A 15,417-nucleotide genomic window follows, 5' to 3' on the forward strand; every position below is an offset into this window, starting at 1 on the left:
AACAGATTCATTCCTGAGCTACCGTTGCTCTCAATTGCTTTCAGATGCCAATTTCCTTGCCATGTCATTCTCGATTTCTCTTGCAAAACAGGCAAAATTTCAAGCAAATGGTTCACCTCTTTGCAAAAGAGTTGATGTCCGGTTCCATGCTTCCAAATGCTTTCATTGGCATGTTCCTCGCTCCAAGTAGTTATTTGCACACAAATAACAAGAGCTTCCAAAAACAATAATTCCACATATATTGTTTTTTTTTTGCAAAAACCCTAATTTTCCAAAGTTGTTGGATATAATATTTGTTCGTGTCAATGTGTAGAGCTTGTTGAGAGGATCAACTTTGCCTTCTATTGCATATCCAAATTGTCAAATGTTGAAGAGATTTTCAAAGGTCTTCTGGCAAACTTCTCTGTCGAAAATTTGCCCTATTTTTCATTCTAATCTTTAATTCCCGCACTGGATTTTGACTTTTCTTTGCTTGCCGATGGAGAGGTGTCATCTCTGTCAGATTCTTTGTGAAAACCCATGTATAATCTGAGGTTTATGATGGCTTATGCCCTGTAAGACAGAGCGATGAAAACGAGAGCGCTCTCGATGCGCGATGAAGTAAGGTGGAAGTGGCTAATAAGTTCGGGGTCGGGGAACAAAGATTCTTCAACAACAATTTCCAAAGTGCCCAAGTGCCATGTCTGCCCTTTGATAGGACCGGTATGCTTTGAGAAAATCACACATCTGATGCTCTGATACCATTGTCACATGCTTGGACACCCCAAGTCGAGAATCCGGCACGACACATGAGGGAGTCACTTAAAATACTTCACAACTTTAAAATTTAAGTCGACACAGCCCTCTCGGCGTAGTCCCGTGCCCAAAGGTATTGGCCCCAAAACCAGGCACCCTTTTCGATATTTCTTTACTATATTAATGCTTGAGCAAAAGTACAAAACACACGAGGGGTCCTCTTCTCTTAGACTCTGCGTCCAGATGCTTTGCAGAGTGAGGCCCCTAAAGGTTTATTTATTCTTACAAGGGATGCCCTAAAATGTTGAGCCCCAAAAGCAGTTTAACTCAAAAACAACTGGCCCAAAAGCTATCCCAAAACGCAGCCAGTGCAAAAGGCGAAAATCCGTACAGTCTGCCACCTCCTAAGCTGTCAGCGTAGTTCGTAAAAATATGTACAGTCTGCCATGTCAGCAATCAACGCAATTTTCAAGATTTCGTATAGTCAGCAATCAGCGCAGATTTCGGGATTCCGTACAGACTGTCCTGATAGCGAACATTAAGCCCATGAATTTTGGAACCTGATTCAAGTGCATGCAAGCTAGCTCATCATGAGGACACACATCAAGCCCATAAAGTTTAGAATGCAAGTCAAGTGCATGCAACTCATAAACCGAAAGCCTTCTATGAGCATCCATAGGCAGCATGTGCGGCAACAAATCTACTAACCTTGGATGCGAATGCACCAAATCTTCCCTATTGGATACAAGAAGTCTCTTACGTGCATCTAATGTTTGTCTGTTAGAAAGCAAAGCTCCTTTATGGCATCCAAGCGCAAAGAGAACCTACGGTAGCAAAGCCTGGCTTGAGAGATGGAAGAGACAAAGCATCTTCAAGGGACTTGACTATGTTCGGCTTGCCAAATGAGAGACTTGTGGAAAGGGCCACGAAAGGAGCTAGCATCTTGAAGGGCTCTGGTGACACTCTCAAGCTCTACTTTTTTGGGTTGATTGGCAAGTCCCCTAAGAGATACTCAACGCTGGGCTTGAAGGGCTCTGGTGACACTGTCAAGCTTTACTTTTTTGGGTTGATTAGCAAGTCTGCTAAGAGATACTCAACGCTGGGCTTGAAGGGCTTTGGTGGCATTCTCAAGCTCTACTTTTTTGGGTTAATTGGCAAGTCCCCTAAGAGATACTCAACGCTGGGTATATCGCATGCCCTTTAGGTAGCCCAAAAAATGATTAAGATCTTCTATGAGAAAATTCTCATCATTACTTTGAGATACCTATCTTTGCAATGAGTGGTTCTTATCTCATTCACCAATCAAACATTTTGCTCTTAGAAATCAGATCTCCCCAAACTCGAAAAAATTAAAAACCTTTCAAAACATCTTAAGTGCATAAGTAAAGGGTGAGTTTAGGAAATGAAAAGACCATGAAAGTGAAAAGTAAAAAGACTTTTATATAAAGAAGAGATGATCTAGTGAACATTCATACATTTGTGTTTTTCTTTTGCTTATTTTTCCCGTGCAGTTTTCTCCTCTTTTAGAGTGTCCTTGCACTATAAAGTGGTGAATTTTTAAAATAAATAAATAAATATATAAAACTCACAATGTGAATAAAAATAAAACTTTCATTTTCATTGGCAAAAAGAAATAATTCAAACAATCAAACAAAAAGAAAACTTCCATTTTTCATTAGCAAAAAGGGTAGGGCCTTGGCCATTTGGGCAAGTCAAAGCAAAAAGAGAACCTCTCTCAACACACAGGATCTTCAACGCACCCTTTCAACTAGCTTGCCCTAAGTTATTAGAAGGCCACATTTTACAGTTCCCGCCCTCTTTGCATTTTCTTGTTGATAGAGGAGGCCCTACTTTTGACTGTTGTGGCCGCCATAGCCAGACCTCGAAAGGCTGCAAAAGAACACTCCCGAAGGCGAACAGAGGAAGGTAATGGACTCTGATGTGGGGAAGCTCTTCATTGGTGGGATCTCATGGGAGACAACGGAGGAAACGCTGAAAGAGCATTTTGGCTCTTATGGCGAGATTACGGACGCAGTTATCATGAAAGACAGAACTACGGGGCGTGCTAGGGGTTTCGGCTTTGTTGTCTTTGCAGATCCGTCGGTTGCAGACAAGGCCGTACTGGAAAAGCACACAATCGAGGGAAGGACGGTAAGAGCAGCCTCTTTCTGCTTCTTGTGGTACTCGTCAATTGCCAAGATTCTTTGTGTAGGGATTGTTGTGTCACTTGAGATCACACCTTTTGTGTTTATGAATGAGTTACAATTGTTACGAGGGTGCAGGTCAGGTTTCTTTTCTTGCGGCTTTGTATATTCCGTTTTGGTCTTGACTTCACCAGGTTTTTGTTGTCCCTTTCGTGTGAAGGTTGATGTCAAGAAGGCAGTTCCTCGAGATGAGCAGCATCAGAATCCTGCAAGGAGTACTAATGCAGGGCCTCGCACAAAAAAGATTTTTGTGGGAGGCTTGGCTGCGACAGTCACTGAGGAAGATTTCAAGAACTATTTTGAGCAATTTGGAAACATAACAGATGCAGTAGTCATGTATGATCATGCAACTCAAAGGCCCAGGGGTTTTGGCTTCATTACATTTGATACTGAAGATGCCGTTGACAAGGTTTTGCAGAAGAGCTTTCATGAGCTTAATCAAAAGTTAGTGGAAGTTAAGCCTGCTGTTCCGAAAGACATGTCGGTACCTGGAAGCAGAGGAGGAACAGGCGGTGGATATGGTGGTGGGGCTGGTTCTGGCAGGGGAGGTTATGGACAGGGCTTTAACTCAAGTCAGGGTAGTGCATATTCAGGAAACCAGTTTTCTGGAACTCCAGCTGGAAGAGGCGGCTATCCTCCTTATGGTTCTGGTGGGTATGGTGGTGCTCCCTACGGATCAGGTGCAGCATACGGGCAAAATATGAATGGGAGCTATGGTGGAGGGAGTTACCCTGGTGGTGCTGGTTATGGTAGTGCTGGAGGATATGGAGGTGCTGCAGGGTATGGTGGATATGGGAATCAACCTCCTCCTACTGCTGCTTATGGGAATGCTGGTGGATTTGGAACAGGATCTACCACAGGGGGTTATGGAGGTGCTCCTTCAGCGGCTCCTCGAAGTCCTTGGGGCAGTCCTGGCGGGATGTATCCTGGAGGGGGAAATCCAGGAGGTTTTGGAGGTAGCAGTGGTGCCATTAGTGGTTATGGAGCTGGTGGGTGGGGTTCGGGAACGAATGCAGGGCAGGGGGCTGCTGGCGCGGGGAGTTATGGAACTGGTAGTGGCTATGGCTATGGAGGAGGTGATGGTAATTATGGCTCAGGAGGTGCTGGTTATGGTGCTCAAGGTGGTAATTATGGATCTGGCCCTGCCGGGGATCCATATGGGACATCTGGTTACCAGAGATCTGGACCTGATGCGAATGCAGGTGGTTATGGGATTGGCAGCGGTCCATCTGCAGAAGGCTATGGTGCTGCTGGAAAGCAATCACAGCGTGGTCCTGATGCTCGTTTTCGGCCTTACCCCACTCATGGTTGAAACCTCTTGCTGAGTATTCTTGTTCCAGACGACCCTTCAGATTTCTGCTCCAACATCTGTCAATCATGGGTTTTTCCTGACATGTTACCCCCTTTGCTGTCGGTTCCCTTGGTCGAATGTGTGTTGGCTGAATTGCATATGGTCAGTAAGTTTGGACTCTGCTGATTAGGAGTAGCTGGTAGCAAAAATTCAGTAGAGGTGCTTTAAATAGTAACAGTCATTGTACTAGCAGGGTATGCTCAATTTTCTTAGTTTTCGTAGTGCTTTTTGAGTAGAAGGGTGCCGGAAGAATCAGCTTATGCACAAGGGCAGTCATCAGTTTTGTGGCTAAGTAAAGCTGACATGGGCCTATCTATAGTAAGGTGTCTAGTAGTTCATGTTTCTGGAAAGTGCAGGATTTACAGCATATTCTGTTTGTAGTTATGAAAGCAGCACATAGACAGGAGGAGATTTGTCTCTGTTACTCCAGGCAGAAAAGCTATGCAAGTTTTCTAGGTTGAGATAAAGCAAGTTTTGTGTGCTCATGTCCTGTGTCCTGATGTGCCAGATTCTCAGGAAACTCTGTACTCTGGATGATGTGGAGCCTTGTTGAAGAAAGAGGATACAAATGACAGCTTTGATCACTCAAGGGAAACAGGTTTATGTGATTTCATATAAAAAAGGGGCACTTACAATTTTTTGTGCCTGCATGCATATAACTTGTAATTTTAACTTGCGAGTGTTGGGCATTTTCTCAACTACAAATGATTTTTGTCGGCTATTGTGTTTTTTTTTTTTTGCTCGTCTGTATGGAATTCGTCTTCTATGAGATTTGGATTTCTGCAAGGGGTCTACCTGGTTTGTGCTTCGTGGCTGTCTAATTGGCCTTATCTTTATTTCCGGAGGACTTGTCTACTTGAACGGTTTAAGATGGTCGTCAAAATTGATCAGCTGTCTGATGGTGCTTGTGGGTGTTGCTTGTTTTGGGGTCTGCATCTGCGCAGGTCTTATTTTCCTGGAAAGTTGTAAATTGCCTGGCCTGTGGAGGAGTCCTGCCTCCACTTATCTTTTTCAACTGGTAAGACTGCAAGGTCTGCGAATAAATGTTTATGCAATGGTACATAATACTATTGGGCTTCAATTGCTTCAATGATATCGTTTTCTCTTGATGTATAATATGATGGAGCTGATGAGCTAATGCCATTTCACTTGCTACTTGTGGGTTTGTAATCATTTGGTAACTCTTCTCATCGTGAAAATTTTGGTAAGGTGTTTTGCATGGATGTAAGGTTATTATTGTATACTCTTGGAGAGGTCCATTGTAATGCTGCTGCTATTTGTCTTTCATATTTGTGGATTGGTGGCTAGTTTGTTGTCTTTCATATTTGTGGATTGTGTCTAGTTTTTGCTACTTATTGTCTACTCCAAGAAGCATCTTGTAACCAGAGATCACTGGTCTAATTGAATAAATCCCTAGATTTGATCATGGGGACAGTCCTGATGGCTCTTTCTTTAATTGGCTGGAGATGCTTACTGCCCATGGCTCCATTGTAGTTGGCCATATGTGCTTTAAATTGTTGAGGTTCTGTTCTTCCCCTCCATTTGAGTGGGGCCTCTCACTGTCAAGTTCATCTACCTCTTTTCTCATTTTGGGGATGTGTTTCTATTATGTCAAACTTTGCTACCTCCCCATTTGAGGAGAATAACGCCATGCTTCAATCTTCTCATCAGATGGGTGCATGAGAAAGAAGTATAGAGCGTTGCTAAAGTGCTCTCTTGTTTTGAGCGTTGCTGAAGTGCTCTCTTGTTTTGATTTGTAGCTTCTTGTGTTTGCTGTCCCTCCTACGTGTATATGCATGTCACATTTTCAACACGCACACGCACACGCGCTCGCGCACGGTTTTGTGTAGAAGCATAGGTGCACAGATATTTCAATGTCTTGTGATTGTCCCTTCAGTGTAAAACCTCTCTCTCTCTCTCTCTCTCTCTCTCTATATATATATATATATATATATATATATATATATATATAATTATGGTTTAGTGGAAGGTTATTTTTGATGATAGAGAGCAGGCATTACTCGATCCTTTGTTTTGGAATTGTTTAGCCTTCAAAAGCTGTGACACTCATTTCTCCCATCTTCTTTTAGCCCTTTTGGTGTGTGCCTAATGCTGCCTTTACTTTTATTTGGTAACCAAGTAACTCTCATCCTTCACCATGATTACTACTCCATATGAAACCTGTCTTTCTTGTCTTTTATGATTAGCATTGCGCTTTGGCAGTCTCACATGCATGGGGTTCTTTTTCTCTATTCAACATGGTGGTTCGAAGGTTGAGAGAGTATGGTCGATGACCCTTGTGGATTTACTTATAGGGAGTAGACATATAGATGACGTCAGGTGCAAATCCAGATTGCAAACCCTTGATATCCCCTGCAGGCCTGAAGCTCCACCATTTATCATCCCACTAAACATGGGAGGACAATCCACCAAAAAATGTACATTGATTATCCAATCAAAACTCAAGTAGATTACATTGTTGGATGCATTGATGGCTTTGTTATCTATAAGTCCGTATCCTGCTGTTGATAATGAATTTGCGTCAATTTGTTTAAGCTTCATCAGCTTCAATCCAATATGATATGCATGAACTAGTGAGGAATAGATATTTTAGTAAAGTTCTCATATTTCTGGAATGTTGGTTGCCTGGATGTTTGCGGTGAGGAATATGTAAGAGGGTTGATGTTCTGTGAACAATTTTAACTTTACAATGGCAAAGTGGTGGCTTAACTATCTCATGGACAACAGCCCAAGAGGACAAATCAAATGACGGAGGTGTAGATTCACACTAGGTGACTTTCTTCTCCAAAGACGGCATAAATACTCTTTGTAAACCTAAGAAGACAAGGGATTCAAGATTATGATCATGCAGGGCCTTTGATGAAGGCTAACTTCTTCCAATATCTAGTTTAGTAAGTTATGCTAGACACATCTTTGGATGTCCTCAACAATTTTGACAATGTATATACTTTTGCATGGACATTTAAATGGTTGGCAATCAACAAGAAGCTTGTGGCAACCAAAATGGCTTGCATGTCATCATTGGGACCCTTGGGGCAGCCTCCTCACAAGGTCATTAAACAAGGAGCTTGACGGCCTCAATTAGTGCTAAGCAACATTGTACTAACATTTGTCCTAATTATTTTAAGATGCTACTTTATAACAAAGGAAGACAAACATGATTGATGAAATATCAATGTCAAGATGGTAAACATTGATAATGTGAATTGTAGTAACAATATACTTACATCGACCATGACACTCCTATTTCATGATTTGACACAACTACCACCATTGTGCCTACATATCGCAAGCGCTATTGCTTGATATTGTGGTGTGCACGGGATTAGGCCAAGATTGAGTATGCCCTCCAGAATGATAGGCATCTCTTTAAATTAAAGGTATTGCGTACATGCCAAGATAGGCTAATGCCAAGAACCTAACTAGACAACTAGTATCTTCCCACACTGGTCGGACACACACACCACACCTCCCCCCTTAGGGAGAAAAAGATGGACATCTTTTTAGAATTTTGGGTTAGGAATGGACTCGACAGGAAAGGATCAACTCCAACACCTCATTTGGGGGGAGTGATCATACAACGGCTTAGGGGCTAAGGATTGAACTTGGGGGCTAGACTCGTCATCATGTTGATCGTCATCAAGGCATGGAACTTGTACATCTCGCTTATGCAAACATTAGGTTGCTATCCCAATGTAATGGACAAGATGAGGAAAGATTAACTAAGAACTGGGCATGATATTATTTTTTGTGACATACATCCGTCTCCGTAAGGGCTTGGTGTGATGATAACGATTATTCAACAAACACTACATTGCGAAATGAGCTAAAGGTGAAAAGACTATCATGAAATACATATAGAAAGGATGAATTGCAGGGCTACAACTTTGCATCACGACTATGGAAGCGGAAACATCGCGCACCTCTGCACCCAAGATGCAACAACTCCAGTCATGTCAAGCATGCTGGAAATAGGAGCCTTTGAAAACCACTTGTAAACCAAAAGACCAAAAGATCCCAAGAGAATGGGCTGCATAGAGCAAGTTGAGTTTAGGTTGCTGCAAAAAACACTCACAAAAATCCAAATGCATCAACATGTGGACCGGTGCTTTGATCGGACTGTCTTGCATCTTTGGAGTTGGTGTGAAACAGTTGGCATTAATAGGTAGCATTGTATGGGAAGCTCTTGTAACAATTTCCAAACAGGTGGACCGTGGACGATATGCAGCATGCAAAATGTGCATGGTTATCCAGAATTTGACCTTCAGTTGTGCCAGCTCAACACCAAATGTGAGATTCGATTGGATAGGAAGCAACAATGTACAGAGAGTTTGTCGTTGCCATTCCGATGGCCAACAGAGCAGGCGGTCAGTGCGTTGACCTCATCCCCGTGATGGATATGGCCCATGAAGGTAGACTCCTTCTCCTGCAAGTAGGCGTCAATGGGGGTCCAGGTAACCAATGGTGTCTTCATGGAGGGTTTAACAGGTGGGGTGTTGGTCATGAGCCCGCGTATGTAGATGAAAAAGCTTCCCACCTCCCGCGACACCAAGGGTAGACTCCCGATTTGCAGTAATGTGCAGGAAACATGGTGCAAAGAGGTAGCATTAAGTGAGCATGTGAAGGGGAGCATTGCGAGAACAAGAAGACTAACAACTCTAGTGAGGATGAAACGCAAGGACTGAAAGCAATTTTTAATGATGACGATGGTCAGGTACAGAATGTGACAAAAGGAAAGGTCACAGAGCTCCCAAAAGAACGCGAGATGCCGACCAACCCATGAGCCTACTTGCCATGACCATTTGCCCTTGTTGCATGTAATCTATTTACGTCCCTCACTTCGATCTCTGTTCACCTCTCTCTCTCTCTCTCTCTCTCTCTCTCTCTCTCTCTCTCTCTAGCCAGTAGCCCAAGCATAGGCCATCTGTGTGACAGACGAAAGAAGCCCAAGAAAATCAAGAACCCTCAAAAGCAAATGCCCTCCGCCTCCACCAATGAGGTGTGCACGACATTAGGCCCAAACTGAGTATGCACAGACCGATAGGCATCTCCTTATATTAAAGGTATCGCTTACATGCCAAGATAGGCTTATGCCAAGAACACAACTAGACAACCAGTGTCCTCCAATACTGGTGGACACACACACCATAATAAATATCAATATTGTGATGTACTCTCGCGACTTGCTAACTAGTCTTGCTTGGTGGAATAGCTATAGAACATAATAGGACATGTCGAGATTAACATCAAGCATTCAACACTAAAGTAAACAAGTACAAAGTGCATTGGCAAATTCTTAAAATATTATTATATATATGATGATTGATTATCTCTATAGCTATCTACAAAATGGTCCAATTTCATGGCATTGGAGAACTTTTAAAAAAGAATTGTATGTGTATTTATTACTCTAAATAAAGCGTAGTCAATTTTCTCTTGTTTCTCTTAGAACTTGAGAGAGAGAGAGAGAGAGAGAGAGAGAGAGAGAGAGAGAGAGAGAGAGTTACATGTTGTCATAGTTGGAAAGTCTTGGCTGTAATGGAAATGGCCTATGAACTTTGAGAGTAGCGGAATTAGGTGGAGCACTTTTGAGAGATTACTTTGTGAGCATAGCGGGTGAACTTAATTGATGGTAGCAACATAAACATGGTACTTAGTTAACTTGGCATGAACAATACTTTTGCAAGAGAGAGAGTTTAGAGAACATGACAATAGTTGAGGACCGGATTCATATGGAGCTGGTCCCCCCTCCAATAAGCATTTGTATTATAGTTCTCCTATCAAGAGAGACTTGGTACAATACAATCTTTGTGTTCCTTGTGACCTATGTGATGCAATGAAGATGGAAAGCTTCATGCATCACAATCATAACATAAACTTGTAGGCATTTGTATTATAGTTTCTCCTATCAAGAGAGACTTGGCACAATACAATCTTTGTGTTCCTTGTGATCTACGTGATGCAATGAAGATGGAAAGCTTCATGCATCACAAGCATAACATAAACTTGTAGAAAGCATTAACTATCCCAAGCCTCAGTCCCAAGGCCTCAAAAACCTTCGAAGGTGGAGAGAGCTAGCGGGGAATGAGGATAGGGAAGAGGAAGAAGAAACATTCCATAGGAGAAAGAAGTAGTTCCTCACTTATCATTACTCTTCTTGCTAGCATACATAATAGCATAGTAATGGAGATGGAGAAGATGGCAAGCTTAAGCATTGAAGCATGGCTCTTGGTTGGATTTGCATTCCATAGCCAAGAGTGTTGGTGTAGGCTTTCACTCTCACAAGCTTGGAGAAGGAGGTAGTGTTCCTCCACTTTCACCAAGTGAGAATGCCCTTCCAAATGAGTTGTGTGTAGAGTATACCCCCCTAGCACCCCCCTTCTTTGCTTTGGGTGAAATTTGTTCATGTTGCAAGCTCATTGGACCCCTCTCCCCTTAGCCAATCACATGCCGCATGCAGTCAAGCACATGGGTAGTCTTTTGATAAGTGTCCTCCTTACCCCTTAGAGAGAGAGAGAGAGAGAGAGAGAGAGAGAGAGAGAGAGAGAGCTTGAAAATATCTAGATATTTGTTAGATGGAAGTAGAAGCTCATTGGACCCCTCTTTAGCCCAACCAATAGCATTCAAGCACACCATGTGGTTAAGCTTAGTGAGAGTCTGACATGTGTCCCATGTGCTCTTTTGGAATTCCCCTAACTTTGAGATTTTTATGCATAGGAAGTTTCTCAAGCAACTTCCTCATTAAGTGTGTAGGTTCTCTTTTTGACTCAAGCATCTTACCCCCCATGCATAGGAAGCTTCTCAAGCAACTTACTCATTAAATGTGACAAGTACCTTAGTCATCAAGCATGACAAGCACCTTAGGTGGAATTTACACCTCAAGCACAGCCCTAGCTTGTTTAAGTTTAGGTCGGGTTCCCACCTCAAGCACAACCCTAGCTTGCTTAAGTTTAGGTCGGGTTCCCACCTCAAGCTCAGCCCTAGCTTGCTTAAGGTCAAAGCACTTTTAATGTTAGGAAATAAAACATAGCTAAATAGATAATTGAGTAGATTACTTAATGGAGAGAGACAGATTTACATACACGAGATTATAGAATAGAGTGAGAGAGAGAGAGTACACACGATATACGTGGTTCACCCAATGTGGGCTACGTCCACGGGAAAGCAGCCACTCAATGGCTTTAGTACGTCAAAACAAGAAGTAGTTTACAAAGGGATTATACCCTTTTGGAGCTCCTGCCTTGCTTCACGCACACTCACCTTGTTGCATCAACTTCACACACTATGAAATGTGTGTAGAAATGGCCTCCTTTTATAGGCCAAAAGGCCTGCCCTCTCTCATGAGAGGGAGCCATGTGTAGCCGCCCTTGTGTAGATAAGTCCAAATCGGACCCTCCAATCCGCCCATGTGTGGCCGCCCTTGAGAAGACAAGTCCGCTTTTGAATTCGGCCATCGGCCCCACTGGCCATTGACTTCTGACCATCGGCCACCGGCCATTGACTATTGGTCACCGGCCAACCGACGGTTGTTTTCCGATCACTTTCCGGCCGCCGTCCCCCGGCCATAATATTCCGGCGAGGGAAAAAAAAGTCTTGGGGGCGGAAGCCCCCGAGGCCCCTAAAGTTGCCCCTGATTTTTGGCCGTAAAAATTTTGGTTTCCGGCGAGTGATTTTCCTTCACGCACGATGGCTTCTCCTCATAATGGGGGCCTTACAAATGTGCACTTTTACCACAGAAAATTACAAGGGTAAATCAGGGTCCATACTTAACATTTAACACTAACCATTGGAGGTCTTTAATGAAGCTAACCCTAAGGTCTTTTAAGCTTCATTAGTTAACCTTGCTCTTTGACAGACCATCTCTCATTTGAGCCCCTTTACCATTGGCCCCGTGTTGAGATAGATCCGTAAGCACATGTCTATATTCTAACCCTTGTTCCCGTTTATTATCCCATATCAAATGATCAGTTTAATATGAGAAAATCATTTGGGTTGGTTAGATATTAGATATTTGATGAAATTAACTCTCTCTTGAAATCATAGTCGTCCTCGACTATGAGGTAAAAGAGATAAAGTCATAGTCATTAATCAATTTGTCTTAGCGGGTAGAGGATCCCTTTTTACCCTACGACATCATTCCAAGATGGATGACTAATCCATTTGGGGCTTGGGAGACATAGCTGCCGCAAGCATGTCTGGTCTTTAGTCCATTTCATCCTCCCAAGTAGAGTGACAAATTCTACATGGTGTTTGAGAGACGTCGTCATCCCAAACATGATTTTAAGCATGTATACTTCTTAAATTTGTGCACAATAAAAAGAGAACTAGTCTTATAAGACAAAAACATTTTTCATTTAAAATGCATTTTCATATGCTTACTCTAGTGAAACATTGTAAGCATTCACAAGGTTTATATTATCCTTAAGCTAGGTTCCTTGCATCCATTTAGCATCTTAAAAAGGATAATTCTGTAACTTAATAAGATATCGTCAGATAATCTTACCGTTTCTTAATACCTTGTCTTCATGTTATAGGATGGACTTAGATTGAAGTACTTTTTCTTGATCTTCGATTTTTGGAGGGTCTGCAAACAACTTTTGCTTCTTTTGATGGCGCTCCTTTGTAAGGCTTACGTAGGCTCTCAAAAACATGGTGCATGAGCCAATGGTTGGGCAACTTTAATTGATAAGCTATCTCCTTGATTAGCTTAAGAATTTAAAAAGGACCATAATATCTTTTTGCTAGTTTAGAATCATATCCTTGGTGGTCCATAGGACTCTTACCCGTAGTATGCCTCTGATGAGCCTTGAGGAACTTTAGCAAGACCCAAATCCTTTTCCTTAAAGGCTAAGACTCTTCTGTGCTTATTAGCAGCAACCCTTTTTGCCTTTCCTGTGAGATGGATATAGCCCCTTTAATCTTTGGACAAAGATTCTTCTAGGTCTCAGCTATATTCATCAGCAGCGAAGATCTTCCCAGGTACTTTAAGTAGTAAGGGACTTTTGGATCTTCCTTTTTTAACCTCTTTGCCCCGCATAAGGAGATGTATGGGATTCATACATGACGTTCTTATTGAATGGGTTATTAACACATAGCCTATTGCCATTTGGAAGATAACCATCCTTCAAGGTGAATGGTTCTTGTTACTTCCCTATTGCAAAGGCTGTTAATTACGTACTTAAAGTCTCGGTCATCAGTAGAGTAGACTCATCTATCATAAAAGATAGATCATTGTGAGTTGCCATAGACACCACATTGACCCATGGTCGTTGTGAAAGTGCATCGACCACTTGATTGTGCTTGCCAACAATGTGAGAAATATGAAATTTAAATTGCAAAAGAAATTTTGCCTACCTCATTGTTTGTCGGGGAGCTTGGTTTGCGTCATGAAGTTCTCGAGGCTTTGTGATCCATTCATAGGATGAATATAGAATAACTAATAGCTTTTTTTTTTGTATTTGCCACTCACTTATTGAAGTTGAGTCTTTGACTCTCATATGCTATGGCATGCCCTTCTTGAAGCAAAATAGCTCCAAGGCAATCACCACAAGCATCAAATTGGACCTCAAATGGCTTTGAGAGATTTAGTAGTGTGAACACACGTTGAGAGATAAGCTTCTCAAAAGCTTCTTGCACTTTTGCAGTCCATGAATACTTAACGTTCTTTTTTTGTTATGTAATGGGCACACATACCTACAAAGCTTTGTACCTCTTGTAGATTCCTTGGATTAGGCCATTTTTTTATTACCTCTAACTTTGTTGCATCCATACGGGTGCCATCATTAGAGATAATGTGACCTAGGTATTGAATCTCTTGTAGACAAAAAATCACTTTTCTTTTGATTAATGAAAAGCTTGTTCTCTCTAACAACTTGAAAGGTTACCTGGAGGTGTTGCTTGTACTCTTCAAGAGAATTTGGATGGCTTGAAGATTTTTTTCCATCATGAGTTTGAATGCCTCTGGAGCATTTGTCAGGCCAAGACTTGTAAATTATCAAATAGATTTTTTTAAAATCCGTGGCACAGGAAATCTATTCTTGATAGTGATCTTATTTAGTGCTCTATAGTCGACACACATGTGATATGTGTCGTCTTTCTTTTGCACTAGAAGCAATGGTGAACAAAATGGGGAGGAGCTAGACCTCACCATTCCCTTAAAAAAAATAAAAAATGAATTCATGCACTTGCCTCATGATCTCCTCTTGTTGAGCTTGTGAAACTCGATAAGGAGGCTTGTTAGGCGGTGAGCTTCTTGATAGGAGCTCTTACATGGTCATCATCCCTCATTTTAGAGATAGCTCACTAGGGCTGTCATCAATGAAAACATCTTGGAATCCTTTTAGAAAATTAGACAACTCTAATTCCTTTTGATTCCCTTTATTGCAGGGATATGGTGTTCCCCAACTCATTAGCATCTATGTACATGCTCTTTGGCCTGTAGGTGAAGTAGATTCTCCTTTCAACGAACTTCATGTTGGAAGCCATGCGCTTAAACCATGGTGCCCCAACGATAACATTCTCATGTTTGAGAGGGGAGATGAAGAAATCCTCTTTGTCCAAATAGCTTTGGACATGAAGCCTTAATTTTCCAATGAAAGAAGCAACTGAGACTTCTTGCCCCTTGATAGCTCCAGTGGCTTTCAATGCATCTGCCATCTCGTGGGCTTGTATGCCTAGCTTAGTGGTCAACTCTATGGATATGAAGTTGTGAGTTGAACGAGGGTCAAACAAAATAAAGGCATCATGCTCTTACATCTTTCCCCAAGAGAACAAGGACGATAACCACGGACGGCCTTGCTCCCTACACTTAAAACATTTGTGGTCCTTACTAAAAGCTTCTAGCTCTTTAGGAGAGAGTTTATATTTACCTTTGTAAACTCCCTTCTCGTTGGACAAATTGTTGTTGTTGTTGTTGGAATAGCCTTGTAAGAATTTTGGGCATTGGTTTTCCCCTTGGCATCATTTTTTGTCTTTATTTTCCATGGGATTGACATTCCGTCTAGCCCCTTGTTGGAAATTGATGCGCAAAACAACCATGGTGTGGTGGATTACTTTGGTGATAGAACCAGGCCGTTGAGAGTTGACATACTCGGCCATCTCTTTGGG

At 42.1% G+C, this 15,417-nt stretch overlaps 1 protein-coding gene across 1 annotated transcript; it reads left to right on the top strand.

Annotated features, from left to right (window-relative positions):
• Window positions 1-2,505: 2,505 nt before the first annotated feature.
• Window positions 2,506-5,011, top strand: LOC147422986 (heterogeneous nuclear ribonucleoprotein 1-like). The gene is made up of 2 exons (XM_086501104.1): window positions 2,506-2,886; window positions 3,100-5,011. The coding sequence occupies exons 1-2, from the start codon at window positions 2,665-2,667 to the stop codon at window positions 4,249-4,251; spliced, it is 1,374 nt and encodes a 457-aa protein (XP_086357230.1). The 5' UTR covers window positions 2,506-2,664; the 3' UTR covers window positions 4,252-5,011.
• The last annotated feature ends 10,406 nt before the right edge of the window (window positions 5,012-15,417 follow it).

Source organism: Adiantum capillus-veneris, chromosome 26 (genome assembly GCF_014529385.1).
Source record: "Adiantum capillus-veneris isolate H3 chromosome 26, ASM1452938v2, whole genome shotgun sequence".
In the NCBI taxonomy this organism is placed as follows: domain Eukaryota; kingdom Viridiplantae; phylum Streptophyta; class Polypodiopsida; order Polypodiales; family Pteridaceae; genus Adiantum; species Adiantum capillus-veneris.

What these genes read in the sequence shown, in the direction of transcription:
- LOC147422986 (XM_086501104.1), top strand. Translation starts at nt 2,665, where the DNA reads ATGGACTCTGATGTGGGGAAGCTCTTCATTGGTGGGATCTCATGGGAG. An exon ending in ACACAATCGAGGGAAGGACG is followed by an intron (nt 2,887 to 3,099) that starts GTAAGAGCAGCC and finishes TTTCGTGTGAAG; the next exon opens with GTTGATGTCAAGAAGGCAGT.